Here is a 17,660-nt window from a genome sequence, read left to right on the forward strand (position 1 = left end):
ACTTCACTTCTCTTTCACTTTTTAAAGATAATTAAAATGGTATTATTTTAAGTTTTTTTAGATTAGATTGATCAGGTTATTAATTACCAAATTTAATTTTGAAATCTATTTGGAAACATGTTTCATGCTATCATGTTTACCCGTCTGGTTGAACCACGTTGGGAAATCCAACAAACTTTGTTTAAAATATATGTAGCAAGTTGTGAGATCGAATCGTACCTTCTCATTTCTGCATTGTTCATGGTTCAGTGATCAATAAGAGCTGTACTGAATTGTACCACAACTTGCTGCTGTGGGTTTCGTTCATGATCTATGATCTAGGCTTGTGATTCTGTGGATTGAGGTGGTAGGGTGTTTGGCTGGGAGGTTGGTGTTTTTTTTTTATAAAAAAGATATAATAATTTTTAAATATAAATTACATCTTTAAAAATTAAAAAAACATGTTTTTTATGTGTATTTCATCAAAAAGCTAAAGCTACCTCCCATCCAAAAATAATAAAATGTATACCTGCTATGGCTTGCCCTGCACCTGCAGGGTGTAGCCCCTCCCTCCACCAATAGCAAATTAAGCATACCATGCATTTACTCTCCTTAGCTAGTTTAAGGAATTTAGAAATATATTCGAGCGATGTTTTGGTTGCTTTCGACGATTCCTTTAGAGTGAATTTACTCCATCAAACCAATACACTTACGGCCTACCATACACTTTCTTTGAACACGGATTGGATGCTTTAACTAGACAACAGAGTTAGCAGCAACCATAATTTGTTTCTAACAACACTGGTTTCAGCTGATAACTAATTAAGGTGATGAATACACAACAATATACTTAAATTCAAAGAAAGCGAACGAGGCAGTTCTGAATAGTTCCTTCTGTTGCAATCTGTAATAAATGGTCCCAAGCTAAGGCAATAGACCACAAAGCGATGATCCTCTCCTTCCCCAGCTACGTGCGGTGCTGTAAAAAATAAAAATTGAAGAATCTCCGTACACTTCTTGAATGGAGGCAGCAAGGTCCCATTAATTTGTCAACAATTCCCATCAATGTTGTAATTTTAAGTCCATCCTTTATACTCAACGCAACATCATGATCAATTGCACTATGGAAGGCTGACTTTTTTCTTTCTTTGCTCTGCCTCATAGCATATTTTAGCTTGGTTGATCAATCACATCACCTAACGTAACCGATCTTTTTGCTTAAATTTACCTGTTTTAAATAATATTAAATAGTTTACATAACATATATTCATTGTTTCGAGATAAAAAACAAAAACAAAAAGAATAACAAGGATAGAAGAAATACATATCTATTTAGTGTTTTTGGATCAACTCCTGTCAATAGCAGACGGGCTCTTTTCAGTAAGATGAATCCATGAAACAAGATGTAATCAATGTTGTAAAGCAAAAGCAGTAGAGAAAATGATCACAGCTTAGAACCCTAGCTATTTCAGTTGGAACACTTAAGGGAGCGGCGATTAGGGCCCTAACAAATGTGCTGGTAACGAGTGTGTTCAAAAGAGTTACAATGGAAATTGGAGGCTTCTGTAGCCAGGAGATCTCTTTGAAATGCTATAAAGCATAGCATACTACATTTATTGCCTTCAGGAAATTTAAAAGGACTTAGCATGTGGTGGTCCTCCGATTAGTACTAGACAGCACAGCAAAACAGGAACATAAATAATCATACTCGGAAATAAATAGGAAAAAGAAACGAGAGGCAAGTGGAATCCGTCTCTCTAGCTGGGCTATGATGTGTAGAATAGCGTAGTCCCCATGTTCTAAGATCCAGAAAACTTGCCATTCTACCAAATTACAGTGTCTCAGAGCGCAAATTTTGAATTTTTTTTATTTAAGATTGAAAATTTTTAGCGTTTTTTCTTTTTTTACGTTTTAAAGTGTTAAGAACAAGAAAAAATTTTTAAAAAGTTAAAGAAGTATTATTTTAATATATTTTTAACTAAAAAATACTTTAAAATATAATCACATATCTAATTGAAAACCATGCTTAAGACGGCTACTGTCCGGCCCTGTCCTGTCTCTCTTTCTCTGCTTTGGTATTTATCATCATGATAATGGTAGCGCGTACAACGATGGTACCTCTTCTCCTTACGGCAATCCATGCATGGTTGCTTGTATGGTTAAATGTCTACTAAATTAGGAGCATTATATACATGGATGTGTAGATAAAACATTATAAAAACTTTGCCGTGGTCCTTTACAGGGCTTCTTGAGAAAGAAAATGCCCCTGATACAGGCTATAGCTATAAGCAATTCGAAGAGTTTGGTTCAGAAAACAGGAAATTTTAGTTGAAGATCCATAAATCTTGCTGATTTAGTCCTTGATAAGTCAATAACTTGTATAAAACGGCCGATTTGATACGAGGGTATCTTATAATTAATCAATAATGACTTGACTAATCGGTCTAAATCTTTTCTATTTACTCTAATAAATGTTGCCGATAATGCTTGATTATTGAGGAGGATTTGAAGATGGATGAGTTGAAACAAGAACTGGGCCACGAGAGTACTCACAGAGTCTTCAAGGAAAGCCATCCCCCATGTTCTGTGAATGAGATTAGCTGGCGAAAGAGGGATAAAAACAGAAAAGTGGGCCCACCATTATTCACCGAAAAGCAGTGACTATTGATGGTTATAAATCCACCTAGGCAAATTCTAGGGTAGAAAATGACCATCTATTATAAGCTAAGCACATGAAGGCCATGTTACTTTTTCCTTCGATACCTCCTGTGAAGACAACATTGTAAGGACTTTTACATGTCACTGCTAACTGCTTTACCTACATTACTCAGCAAAACATCTCTCTGAGGTTCCCAAATGTCCGATTTGGATCCCTTACAAATGGGTTTTTTTTTACTACATACTTTCCTGTACAGATTATTCATGGGATATAATTGAGGAAAGCATGCGACATAATGGGTGGTGAGGCATTTTCTGCCAGTGTAAGCCACGTCTACACGTTGATCCCACATTCTTACTATGATTTAAAAAAAAAAAAAAAAAAAAACCATGAGGAGTAGGACGTGAGTTGATCCAAGAAAAGGTTGGCATGGACTACACAAACTATGATGGTATATAATCAGAACCTTAATATATTACAATAAAAACCATATATATACATGTAGATATATATTGCCGTGGTATGGCCCTAGATCACAACATATGATCATAAATTAAGTTCAATGTTGTAACAATCTTGAAAGCACTAACGAAACTGATAGCAGCACCTTTCAGACCTAACTTGAAAATTAAATATATATGTGTAGAATTATTAAGGAAAGGAAAATTGTATTGGCCCCCATGACAGCTATGAGTCCCAGAAGCAAGAACCCTAAGGACTTCACGGATTTGTACCTCACCTTATTAACATGCACATGTACCGTAGCAGCATGGAGGAGGAGAATTAACGTCGAACTGATCATTTGGTGTATAAAACTTACGTGGAATGTACTGCAAAGAAGTTCATGAACAAGATACATAAGATTAATTATTTTAAAAGAAATCAGCAAATAAATCTAGATCATGTACATTAAATCTAGATATATCATGTATGAAACATGAAAAAAACATTAAAAAAAAAAAACCAAAAGATTTTACTACAGTATTGGACTCAAATTTAGTCATATAATTCTATAGACAGAGTTCTTATCAAAATCTCATTTACCAGTTATTAGATCGTCAGATCTTCTAAAATAAGTTCAGAATATATTGTTTTTTCTATTTTAAGTAAGTTTTAATTAAACCTGGGTCTTAATAATCTATTTAAATACAGTTATGGTGTTGTTCTAACATTGGACTATTTATTCAGATTTTCTTATATAAAATATCAAAGATATTTTTTTTCCATTTCTCTACAGTGTGTAGCACCGTAGCTTTAAAACCTAACAACCCTAGCTTTTACCCTCATTATACGTTGCGTCGAAAACACAAGTGTGATGGTTTTCTGGTGCATGACACAGGAGGAGCCGGTGTCTTGTTGCCAGGGTCCATGCCAGGGTGGATGAGTACACCATGGCATGGATTGCAAAGATGAAACGTGTATCCATGGAGCCCATGAAGCCAAGGCTCGGCTATTTTCTCTAAAGCTGTAAGGTGCATTAATTAAAGTGCTATCAAACTACAAAACAACCAGCTGTGTGGATTGATAATGTTTCAACTCCTCTTTAAATGGGGTTCAGAACCCACTTAATTTTGGCAGAAAATTAAAGTACAAGTGTCTGCGGGCTGCAGTTAATTACTAATATAAAATGTTTGAAACTAGTTTTGTGTTTTTTACTTTCATTTTTTCTTGTGTTTTGGCCTATTTGTTCTTATCGAAATAAAAGTTATTTCCAGCTCAATGTTTTGTCCTCACTTTGTGCAAACAAACGGAGCCTAAGTAAGAAGTTTTGATGAAATATCTTGCTTTGAATGTTTTTTGAAAGTTAAGAATTGAATTTTAAATAAATTTTAATATTTAAAAATATTATTAAAGTAAATTAGAGTTCAATCCCTCTCACAAAAATTTAATCTTAAAACTAATTTTTTTCAAAAACACTCATCTATCTTTTTAAAAAAAACAAAACTTTTTAAAAAATAAAATGAAGGTAACAAGGATAATATAGCTAGGAAGTAAAATAAATTGAATTGTATTTCTTCCACATGTATAAATTCAATTTATTTATCAATTGAATTCAAATCAAATACTACAATTGAATTCAATTACAGTACAGAATTGGTTTCAAACAACCTTTTAAAGAGAAGAAATCCAGCATTTAAAAATAGCAAGGGTCCCCATACTACTACTAGGCATAATTATTAAATTCACCTACATATAGTGAGTACGATTTGAATAATTTATTTTTTCTATTTTAAATATTAACTATGTTAAATTTAGATCATCAAGTCGATTGATCCACAATTTTTTTTGTCAAACTAATATGAAATATGATCGAGTTAATTTTAAAGAATTTTTTTATATTTTATCTAAAATAATATTGTTTTAGAATTATTTCTAGTTAAACAATCTAAAGATTTAAATCTTTAACGCATCAGATCTTGAATCAAGTCTGATAATTATATTATCAATTATCACAAACTGATAACAGAAAACAACGAGTTCTAAAATCCAAATAATTTGTTTAAATTAATAGACCCGATCAAAATTACAAAGATAATGTTGTATTACATCCTAAAGTTCTTTTAAGATATTGATTACGTCTCCAATGAGAATTTGTACGCATGCATGAGATGATAAAGTACCGGAACATTATTTTTAAAGAAATCCTCGTTTGAAATTTGAATATTGATGATTATAGGTGTAGGCTACCACCAAATTTCAGCCACAACATGTAACCTTTGCCCCTAAATAGGTCATAAAACAAAACTCTTTAATCCCTATCTATTTTATTTGGTTTTTTTTATTGAATTTGTCCTTAGAAATTGGCTGGCTTTAAAAAAGAAATTTGTGTATACTTGATTCAATCCATTCTTTATTTATAAATTTCTCATAAAATATATGTTTTCTCTTTGGGTCGTCACTCGCAACTTGAAACGATTGTTGACTGACCATTAATTGTTGATTACTTGAATTCTTGCACGCTAGCAACCTAACCAGACAGGATCAGAGGGCTAACCACGCGTGCTAGGCCCAGGTCCAGTGCCTACCGAACCAGAAGAACCCAACATGCAGTGAAACTGGACCCTCCAGACCATTATTTTGAAGAGAGCACGAAACTGTCCATAACAAATTCGAGACCTAGCAGTTGCAGAAACTCCAACGACGAGACATCAGAAATATCTTGCTCTAGGATAGTATAAACTATAATATAAAATGGCGGGAACGGAAGAATCATGAGAGAATAAGCTGTTAGAACTTAGAAGGCATGACTGGGCCCACCATATGCAATGTTTTGACTGTGGGAACGGACATTTGCATCAGGCAGTGTCTCTAAAATGCAAACCCTGTAGTCAGAAGAACTCTGTCGAACACCAGGCGGCTACATCACTAACTGGGCGGTCAACGACTAGTTCATTGCTGTAAAAATAACAAGTTCACCGTCAACTATCATCATCTTCTAGATTACACAGTTCTTCATTTTCAGTTACAAGGCAGCCATTTTCCAGATTCATGGCAACCAAAGCCCTAAATGCTGCACAACCGAAAAACAGCTGCAGCTCGCAGCTTCGGCTCTGTCTTGTGTTGATCCTTTCATGCTCCACTCAAATCGTTTTTTTTTTTCTCTTCTGGATTGGAAGGAGGGCTCATAATCCCCTAAGCCACAGAGGCTACAAAAACAAAGAAGAGAGAAACTAGTCCCGTGCATGTCTTCGAGAAAACTGGGAAAGCATCCTGCTGCTGGATGGCACAATGATTGGACTCCCTATAGGCATGCTCACAGCAGCCTGCCCAGGTCGAAGAAGAATCTGTCCACTCAAAATCTTTTAAGCTAACACACTGGAAAAAGAGTGCAAGTAACCGAGATGCAGCTCACACTGTGACAATGATACTATCATGAGGCCATCAGTGAATGCAAGAAAACCACCTTGGTTAATTTTATAATAATTGATAGCAGTAAATATTTTTCCCGTGCATAAATAATTGTCTTAAAAATGAATAACAGAACAGAACAACCCAACATTTTTACATTTGTAACAAACATAACCTAGTGAAAAATCCCAAGCTAACCGCCAGGTATAGAAGGGAAGATCTTCAAATCTATTAGCCGCCGCACCAAATTATTGCATTCTGCTGAAACCTATAATAAAAACTCTTTCTTCTCTTCGAGCTATTCGGAAGGTAACAGATCATTGGTTTAAGCAGATACGGCAGCTGGTGTTGCCTCTTCTGCCTGCAACCTCTCGTAATGTTTGACAAGGACTTCCCAACCACCAGGGCACATAAAACCATCAGGAGGGTTCTCACCAGTTCTTGCGTAAGTCCTCATCTGCAACAAAACAACGAGTATACCAAATTACATGTAGATAATTATATCTGGCATGATTGTGTCCATACAGTTTATATACAAAGACCTCCAACACCCAAAAAACTAGGATAAAAAAATCTTCTGCGGTCACTTCTTTAATCTGCAAAATCTTCAACAGTCACAGGTCCATTTCTCAGAAAATTAGCATGGCGTTCTTTTCTAAACAATTACAGGGAGATTGAGAGAAGTTCCTATAAGCAAACTTCCACATCTTGAACCACCTTTATGAAAGCTACGAAACAATGCAATAATTTTTCAATAGAAAGAATCATCTAATGATGCCCTATCACTCTCGATCAAATAACACACAATCAGCAGCAATAACGCTTTCCTTTCTCTATTCGTAAGAGGATATGGATAAGACCAGTTTTGTTACTGTTGCCATGTTCTTTGTCAATGTCAATTGATCTTTCCGAGTCAAACAACTCATTATAACTGACATACCGAGATTAATTATAGACAGCATGGAGAAATATCAGGGCTTCATACTTTATGAGCAATAGCATTGACTCTTTTACATCCATAGAAACAGAAACAATTATCTACCAGATATTGTTCCTACCTTGGTTCCAGAGATGAAGAGGAAATCTTTGGAACGAGATGGATCAAAAAATGCCATCTTCTTTGCCACAGTATCATATGCTGCCACCTGCACCATTTAATGACAGAAAGATTACTCACTGGCTTCACTGGGGAGATAGCGTCAAAAGGAAGAATGCTTGAACTTCAATTTTTAAACCCAGCAAATGCATTACAAACTCTCAGGTGTAAAGAACAATCAGATTGAGGTCAGATATGAACAGGCATCAAAGTGGAAAACAGTAAACAATGGCACCTTATTTACTAGACCTAGTCCAGTCTCATATGAGCATCCACTTGGTCCGCAAATTGTTTGTCAACCAATCATCTTCTATGCTGTCTTCAAAATGTTTAGTTTCTGGCCCTATTGTGCCTTGCCCAAGTTAGCAATGGCTGCAGTACTTTCTAATTCAATCTTGAGCTTAACTTGTTCCAATTCTAAAACATACTATAACATGATCAATTGAACAATTTCCTACTCTTCTATTTCAAGAGAGGTCACTGGTAGTCTTGTATTGAGCATGACCAGCCATCTATCAGGAGATATTTCATTATTGAAAGAAATTCAAAAGGAGCATTTACTTAGTTCATTGTCATATACTGTAAAGTATTAATGCACTAAGATGACAATAGTAGATGAAGATGTTATTAAAGATGATCACCAAAAGAGACAAGCAGAGAGGAGTAAAGGAGCTTTGCAGAGAGGTAAGAGGCTGATAAACCCACCCTAAATGGCAGAATATTCAACTTTTCCAGGCCTGGAGCCATGCTTAGAACCTTCTTTCCATGATCAGGATCATATAAATCTCTCTTCTCTGTTGGGTGACCCATACCAGCAGGATCGCGACCTACAATGTAAAAGTTAGCACCTGCATTTATTCGAGCCTTGGCATGCCATTGCACTTCAGTAGGACCAGCATAATGCATAGGTGATGGGAATATAGCAACTATGGTCGTTTCAGGGTCAAGAACTCCATCTTCTAGAACCTGCTCAAAAACAGAATCATGAATGCCCACTACACAGCAAATAGACTCATTTGAGATAGTTGGTCAGAAAAGAAAAGAAAGGATGATCACAAAATGGATGTTATCTCAGATCAGTATTATCTCGTAGGATATGTAGAAGAAATTAATGAATGCAACCTTGCTGTGTTGTTCCATCCGAACATCCAAAGGAACATCATCAGCCTTAGTGAAACCTCCTAGGGGATGAAGCAGTAGAATAGGATTCTTATAACCCATTTCCAAAAGCCGCCTACGTGTATCATTCATCAATAAGGCATGCCCGTTGTGAACAGGATTCCTTAACTGAAATGCAAAAACTGCATCAGCTTGACGTCTATCAAATTCCTTCCTGAGTTGTTGGGGAGAGAGCCTATAGTGATCAAGCCCATCATTGTACTTGATGGGCTTTAGAACTTCTAGATCTCCACCTATGAGCCAGTTACCAGCTGGAGTAATGAATTCCTCAACATATGGTAGTCCAGGTGCAGTTGTTCCCCATGTTCTAGCTATTCTTTCTTCTTTGTTATGCTTGTATATCTCAATACTGCAATAAAAAATTCAATTTAGAATATTTCTCTCTTTGCTAAGAGAAGAAATTCAAATAACTTGGCAGGTCTGGAGCAACTTGCATAAGTTGAATGCAATTATTAAATTCAAGGGGCAATGCAGAATGGCTACCCAACAATGGAAAATCAAAGTACAAAACCAGGAGTCCATTTTCCAGCAGCGTAAAACATACCCTCCCGTGAAATTTCAGTCCATGGGGTTTCTAACATGATGATCGTAACCAAGACAGAACCAACAATTAGGTTTGACACACATTGTAAAGCTGGTGGCTTCCCTGAAGCTGTTTTACACAAACATTTTCTTCAAGCATGTAAGCAAGAGCATCTAGTGAGCATTTACATGTGCTCTCTAGTCCCACATGACAACGGGTGCTCGCACCATCAATAAATTCTGAGTTCCAGACATGGAATTGTCTTCTACTGGAACATCAAGAATTTAACCGAAACGAAAACAACTTCCTAGTGCATTGCTTGGCTTCATTTCACCCATAAAGAAACTAGCTTTATACTTTCCGAAAGTTCAACTATCATAGTTTTTTACTTGAAACTGCCGCACGAGTTATTTAAAATTTCAATCAAAACAACACACTGCATTTCATTTTCACGTGACTATTAAACAGCAGATGGGATTCCCTAATACAAATTCCAGGTTTGACTCTGCTAATTATAAATTTATATGGTTGACCACATTATAGAAATGTGTATTTGCACAATATTCTATTAAAGATTCATTTTTTCAAAAGCTACCACGAATAAATAAAATAAGAACGGGTTAAAAAAAGAAGAAGAACGGGTTAACTAACCTTCGAAGGATAGCAAGCAAGTCACCATCAGGACCAACCAGCCCAACATCCTTTGAAGACCCAATATTCTCTTTAGTCTCATCATCAATTGCCAAAACAATAGGAAGCGACATATTAACCACTGTCCCATTTCCCATTCTTAAGGAATTGAAATGCAAACTCTGCAAATACTCATTTTCTCTCATAAACCCTTTCAATGGACTTGCCCATCCTTCACTTATCACATGGACCCACTCTACATCAATCCTTGCCAGCCTCACTTTAGGCAATGACTCTGCTTCCAAAGTCTTTGACCCCCTCTCGCTCTCTGGCACTATAACATCCACCACCACTCCACCATCTGGCTCGATCAAGGAACTCTTGATGACTGAACCGGAAACAGAAGCTTGAGACATTCTGGGTTGTTTGTTGTTATATAGAATGGGGATTAGTGCGTTTGAATGGTAGATTGGTTTTGGTCGGAATCCGAGGCTGTAAGCTGGGATTTTTGCGCGGTGTTTTGGGTGGAGATTAAGGTTAATTATGTGAGGAGTTATGGTTAGTTTAATTGTTAGAGACATGATGATGTTCCTTGATGTTTTCTTGTGCTGTTCGATTTTGAGGGATGTTTGTTATGAGAGTAAGGTGGAGAGATCTAAGGGGGGCTCTGAATTTAGCCCACATTTTGGAGAGGAGAGGAACAAAAATGCGATTCAACTGTTAAAGAGATCCACACGTTCGCTCTTCTTACTTTCTGTGGATGGTACCTGGTTGCTGGTCTCCGTTTTGGTTGGGGACCAAAGCTTGGGCAGGAGTGGCAGGAGTGATGGGCTCTAAGGGGCTGTTTGGGATTGAGGTGTGACCTGCTTTTCGAAAAAATTCAAATTTTTTTTTTTTTTTTTTGCTAAAATTAAGTTTGGTTTGTACTTTCTGGATCGTTTTGATATGCTGATATCAAAAAATAATTTTTAAAAAATAAAAAAACATTATTGGCATACTTTTCGGCACAAAAAGCTATTTGAAAAGCAACAGCTACCACACTCCCAAACACCCTCTAAAAGTTATGGGAAATTAATAAAAGAAAGCAACTAGGCAATGGTTGTCTACTAGCCACTGGTTAAGGGAGTGTAATTACAGTTCGTTTAAATCTTTTTTTAAATTCTATTAAAACAATACTTTTAAAACTTTTATATAGAATATCAAAACAATACAAAAAAATTTAACAATAATTTAAATTTTTTTAAAAGTGTGGTTGGGCTTGGACCACAATGTCAAACATAGCATGACTTGCTCATGCTTTTAAAGTTTTTTTAAAATGTTTTTATTTAAAATAACTTTAAGAATTAGTTTTTTTAATTAATTTTTTAGTAAATTAAATTAAATCTTAAAAAATTTTAATTAAATCCTTAAACATATAATTTTGAATTTTCTTTTTAAAATTGCATTTTTTTTTACTAATAAGATCTTTATTACTATTAGTTAAAAATACAATGATAATTTTAATGTGATGATTTTTTAAAATACAAAAAATATTTTAATATACTTTGAAACAAAAAACTATTTTAAAAAATATTATATATTATAATTTTAAATACTCTCTGTATTACCGTGATGATTTAGATTTCATGATAAAAAAAGTCACTTTTAAGTTGTGAGCGTGTGGAAAATTTTATCCTATTTCATGAATTTTATCATTTTTTTAAATTAAGTTTTGTGATTAATGTTTTGATGAGTTTTTTTTTTGTTTTCTTACTTTCAACTTTTTATCCATCAAATTTTCAAAAGTGAAAACAAAGTAATTGAAATTTGCTAATCTTAAGGTGATTTGATTGTTAAATGATGACAGGACATTGACCCTTTTAAAATCAACACCGATAATCTTCCTAAATCTGTAAAATAAGAATTGGAATTCCTTTTCTTTTCCTATTTAAATTCTTAAGTTTTTTTTTTTTTTTTAAAAAAAGGATTCCTTGACCCGTAATTTAGTCCAAATTGATGTAGAAGCTAATTGTAATAGCGAATTTATAAAATGAATCTGTTTAACGATACATATTATTTTAAATGGTGACCCGTAATATATGCATCCTTCACACAATATTTAGACATTGAACTAATTCTTAACTTTCACAGTACTACAGAGAGCCTCGAGGAGACTGGTACCTTGTGCTAACATTTATTTGAACAGAAATATATAAGTCATTATTGGATGGAGCAGTCCTCAGCAGTATGTTTAACACTCGTCGGAAAGTAGAATTAGTGTTCCACGGCTGGCGGGGATGGTGGTGTAACGGCGGTCGTGGCACAATTATACATGCAAGTGAAGTTATCAACACCGCAGGTCTCGATGCAAGAAAAGGCGTCCTCCGACGGGCCTTTCGATGCGCAAGTTTCTGAGCATTTCATTATATCTTGCCCACAAGCGACGAGGCATTGCGGCAACGATTTATGGCTCTTGACCTGTGCTGCCCCGACGCATATCAGCAAAAGCAACGCAAGAACAATATGTAACCTTGAATCCATGATGTTTTTTTAACTTTCGCTGCTAAAAGTATTAGCTCCTACCTGTCTCTGTGTCCGCTTAGCCGTGAGCTTCGATCAATTTATAAATACAAGGATGGTCGGTGGTTCCTGATCTAAACGTACAGGGTTTCATCATATTCATGAAGGAAGCATGAATGGATCTTGGACAGAGCAACACGGCATGCAAAGTAGCTAGGAAGATTAACTTTATTTTTATTTTAATATTTAATTAACATAAATAACTATTTTTATTTATTGACTTATTTATATATATATATATATATATATATATATATATATATATATATATATTTATCATTTAAACAACTATCAATGTCTATACCACTAACATCTTTAAAGTGTTTGGAAGTATAATAACAGTTATTCTTCAAAGCGTTTCGTTTCAAAATATAATCAAAATAATATTTTTAATTTTTTTATATCAGAACATCAAAATGATCTAAAAATACAAAAAAAAAAAAAATTAATTTGAAGCAAATAAAAAAAAATATTTCTTTTCAAGAGTGCTTTTGAAACAAATTTTTTTTTTCAATCTCTTAAGATAAAAAATAAAAAAAAAACACCTTCATCTCTTTCATTCAATACTAGATATGTTACTTGCTCGTCGTCGTGGGTCAAAAAAAAAAATTATGTAAAAAAAAGCGCTAGGTTAAAAAAAATTCAAGTCTCAAGTCATTAGTTAAAGTGGTAATTTAAATAATCTAAAAAAAATAATAAATAAACTAACAAAAAAAAGGGAAAAAAATCACCCTCAAACCTATTTAAATTATCAAACAATTCAATATTAACCTAATTGGAGGAAAACTAAAAAAAAAAATAACAAAAAACACCAGCTTAAAAAATAGGGAAAAAATCAATTGAACTTCTTAAACCTAGTCTAATCTAAAAAAACTTGTAACTTGTTAAATCATTGACTCGAGTTCAATTAAAAACTTAAATCTCATTCAGTTAAATTTTGAAAGATGAAAACGTTGAAAAAATATTAATAAAAAAAAAACTTGAAAAGAAAAAGGAATATAAAAAAAAAATTGGACTAAAATCTGATAGGAAAAACACCCAACGAGGATAAAATCTAAAAAAAACATATCCTAGGCAAAAAAATCTAATTAAAAGAATTAGGACCAAATTTGAAAGATTAAAAAATCATAAGGTGAAATTAAAAATTATTTATAATATGATAGATTATTTATAGATTAAAAAATGGTGGGGTGAAATAGAAAAAAATTATTGGGGGTTAACCCAATAGAATCAAACTGAAAAAAATAAGAAAACAGAAGTTAAAAAAAGAGAATTAAACAAAAAAAATAACAAAATAATTTTTTTTTAAAAAAGGGATAAAAAAATAAGAAAACATTAATTTAGAATAAAGAAAAAAAAATAGAGCAAGCCTTTTAAATCTAATTTAATCTTTAAAAGTTATATTCTATGAAATGTTTTATTAAGATTCAATCAAGAAACATATTTCTTAACCAATTTAAACACCATCCATTTCAACTTAAGAAGCCCATAGTAAAAAATAGTTATCATTTAAAATGCACTTACATTGTGATGTTGATAAAAATTCAAGTTAATTTTAACATAAAAAAAAGTATAATGTTATAGATATATTTTTTAATATCATGGATATTTTAATTAAAAAAAAAGAGATGATGTTTATACTTGATAATAATTATTTGAAATAAATTAGATTATAAATAGTAAAAAGAGTAGCGAATGGTAATTAAAGACTAAACATGAAGTTAATCTTTATAGTAAAAAGTACAATACAATTGTATGTTTAAATAATTTACATTGACTATCCTTTTCATTTCAAGTGTTTCTTTTATCTAGCTTGGAGGTTAATTGTGATTATTAGATGCATATAATTTTTATTTTTATAAACGCATCATGCAAATACAATTGATCTAGCTAAAAATTAAATATAAATTATAATAATCTCTTTTAGGTATCATGACCATAAAGATAATTTAAAATATTAATTATTATTTAAAAAAATAAACTAAACAATTTAAAAAATAAGACAAGGTATATAAATAAAAAATAAATAAAAAATTAAAAAAGCTAGATGTTATTAGTCCATGTGACTAGTCTAAATGGGAAAACTCAAGCGTGCCTAAATTTGTTGTATTTTTTAAGAAGAAGAAAAAAGTTATCCATACAAGCCTTTTTTTTAATGCAGTAGATGATATTTTGTTCACTCATGTATTTTTTATCATTTTTTGTGATAAAAAAATTATAGTCCAAGTTATTGGATCTTAAAAACTCTAGTTTAAATGTGTTTTATATGTAAATACATCAAAAATATATTAAAAACTTCAATAAAATTATTTTTAACATTAAAACAACTTTTCATCACTTTATAAACTTAAATCAAACCGAACTTGAAAAAAAAAACTTAATGAACATCAATCCAATTTTTCTAACATGTTTGAAAAGGAAATCTACCTTTATCATCAAACTTTTGTCTCCAAAACAAACTGATGCAAATGGAACAAAAAAAACCCATATGTGTGACAACATATAATTCTCAAATGAAGATATCACATAAAAACCTTTATTTATAATTTTACCACTAAATGATTTTTTTTAAAAGTATTTTATCTCTTTAAGAGGTTTATAACTCCTTAAATGAATATGAAAATCAACTTAAACAAAATAGAAAACCTGAAAATATAATAAAAGTCCTAAAAAATAGGAAAAAAAAATTACTAAACATGTTATATAACTTCATAAACTAAATTGAAAAAATAAACATAATTAAAAAGAAAATAAACATAACTCTGGTTGCTTTGAAATAAATGAATAAGTAGTTTCTTGTCATAAATCACCTTATCCATTTTGTTACAATATCCTTAAGATGAGTTACATGGCATTAAGTTCCTGTATATGTGACAAATTCAGACACTCTAAAATTTCAAGGATGATCACGTTGGGCACTAAACACATCTCAACAACCTTTATATGGTCATGTAGGCTAGTTCCCTCGAATGCCCTCATTCTTTGTTTTAGGGCAGCTAATTGATCCATATTGTTTTCTTTAACTATCTTGTTATTTTGAGATTTCTTCATTATAAGGTCAATGATATATGATATTTTTATAGGATATGTTGGTTGAGCAAATTGAAAATACATAGCCAATTGAGATTTAAATGACACCTCATTTGCCCCTAAATTTTGTGAATTTTGCCAGCGAAGGTTCAGGCTGAGTTGTAAATTTTGCTTCTCTAGATTTAGATCTCAAGGCTTATTCGAATAGACTAGTAAACATCATGACTTCTTATCTAAAACTTTCCAACTCCTTTTGGTGTTAGGCTTGTTCTTTGTTATCCATATGTCTTCCCTGTAGTTGAGTGTTATGTGTGTGTTTCAGTAAGTAGGGGCGAGCAAAAAAATCGAGAAACCAAAAAAACTGAGAAAACCGAGAAAAAAATAATCGAACCATGAAAAAAACCGATTAAACCGAATAAAATTTTAAAAAAATCGACTAGTTCGGTTTAGTATCGGTTTTATAAGCCTAAAACGGACCAAACTGAAAAAAAGTTGAGCCAAACTGGAAAAAAATCGAGCCAAACCGAGCTGAAACAAAAAAAACCGAGCCAAACCGGAAAAAACCGCACCAAACCGGTTTGAACCAATTTTTCCCTAAAAAAAACTAACGAACTGAACCGAAACTGGCCGGTTCGAAGTGGTTTCGGTTTTTTTTTTAAAATTTCGGTTTGGTTACTTTTTTTGATAAAAACTGAACAGAACCGAATTTGATCACCTTTATCAATAAGGAACCTATATCTCAATCTGCTAAATGAAAATTATGCAATCATGCGCAAATGATGATGTTATTAACAATGAAAATACAGGTTCAGTGCAGACTCGCCCTTCATAGAGTGATAATGGTAGTTTATTCATGGATTTTAGGGACTTGATGTCGTCATCATGCCAATAAGGGGATCCATGTCCAGTCTTGCTTAAGTTTGAGCTTTTGATAAAACTTTTGACTTTCAAATCAAGTTAGTCACCTTTTATCAACTGTAACAACTTACAACTTAGACTCTTGTATCCTATGTGACAACCATTTGCCACCCAATGATCTTGGAATTTAAGATGTTGCATGTTGGGCTAACCATGATGAGATTACATAGGATATAGCCTAACAGGTTGGTTCTAGTTGTTAGGTGCATCACGAGGGTAAGTTATTATCTAGTCTCAAAGGGTCCCTCGTATGCTTAGTGATTATCCTCTAAAGGTTGATATGAAACTTACAAGTAGTGTAGAAATAGAGGTCTTGAGTAATATTAGATTGACATATCAACCACTATTGAGAAATAATCAAACAAGAGTTTGATAGTTTCACGAGTCTTGCCCAAGCTAAAACCATTAGGGCACCATTACTTCTCCACACATCCTAAATTTTAAGGTGTGTGCTTTTGAAGTAATGCATGATAATAGATGTGTGTGTTAAAGCAGTAAAGGCAATCAAATAAATCGAACAAGCATAACAAACGAGATAGCAATAAAAAGACAAACAACAAAACTCAGTCCTAAAAGTCTCCAACAGATTCACCATTATGTCAAATCCGGATATCGCAATGACCAATTAAAAAACTACTATTGGAGAAGAGAATAGATTTCTAGTATCTTGCTTTTTGGGGGAAAATGTATAGTTTAAGGAGTTGCCATCTAGTATTGTGGTCACTAGAAACCTTAATTGATCAACAAAGATTTTATGGCATAGGACTAGTTACACGAAAGGGAAAATAATATCACTCTTTAAGTGTCCTACCTAATGCAAACCACATTACTGATTTTATCTTAGATTGCTATGAGTTTGTCTTTATTTTATTTTTTGTGGTCCCTCTATAATATTCATAACTATAGTATCAATGAATATTTGTCTATGAATATTTATAATTTTAACGTTGATAAATATTATGCAACTCAAATAACATAGTATTCTTAACTCAAGCGCCAATGAATAATTCAATTGTTTGTGTTGCAAGAGGTTTTGAATGAAATTTATCAAACATGTTATTATAAACAAGTTATGTTTACCACTCTCATGTTAGGATTATTTGTAAATCATGTTTTACATTTGTTTTTTTTTATTGGAATATTTTATATTTCAACACTCCATTTTTTTTTAACTCGGGGTGTTCGGGCCAATTTACGCGCACCACGACTAATCTCCGGACCTATTGAACATCCTGCAA

At 33.0% G+C, this 17,660-nt stretch overlaps 1 protein-coding gene across 1 annotated transcript; it reads right to left on the bottom strand.

Annotated features, from left to right (window-relative positions):
* Nucleotides 1–6,528: 6,528 nt before the first annotated feature.
* On the bottom strand, nt 6,529–10,743 carry LOC118062054 (ATP sulfurylase 2). The gene is made up of 5 exons (XM_035075729.2): nt 9,937–10,743; nt 8,706–9,111; nt 8,289–8,549; nt 7,546–7,632; nt 6,529–6,944 (listed from the first exon to the last, which is right to left on the bottom strand). The coding sequence occupies exons 1-5, from the start codon at nt 10,494–10,496 to the stop codon at nt 6,813–6,815; spliced, it is 1,446 nt and encodes a 481-aa protein (XP_034931620.1). The 5' UTR covers nt 10,497–10,743; the 3' UTR covers nt 6,529–6,812.
* Nucleotides 10,744–17,660: the final 6,917 nt, after the last annotated feature.

The sequence above is a fragment of the Populus alba genome, chromosome 5, assembly GCF_005239225.2.
Source record: "Populus alba chromosome 5, ASM523922v2, whole genome shotgun sequence".
NCBI lineage: Eukaryota > Viridiplantae > Streptophyta > Magnoliopsida > Malpighiales > Salicaceae > Populus > Populus alba.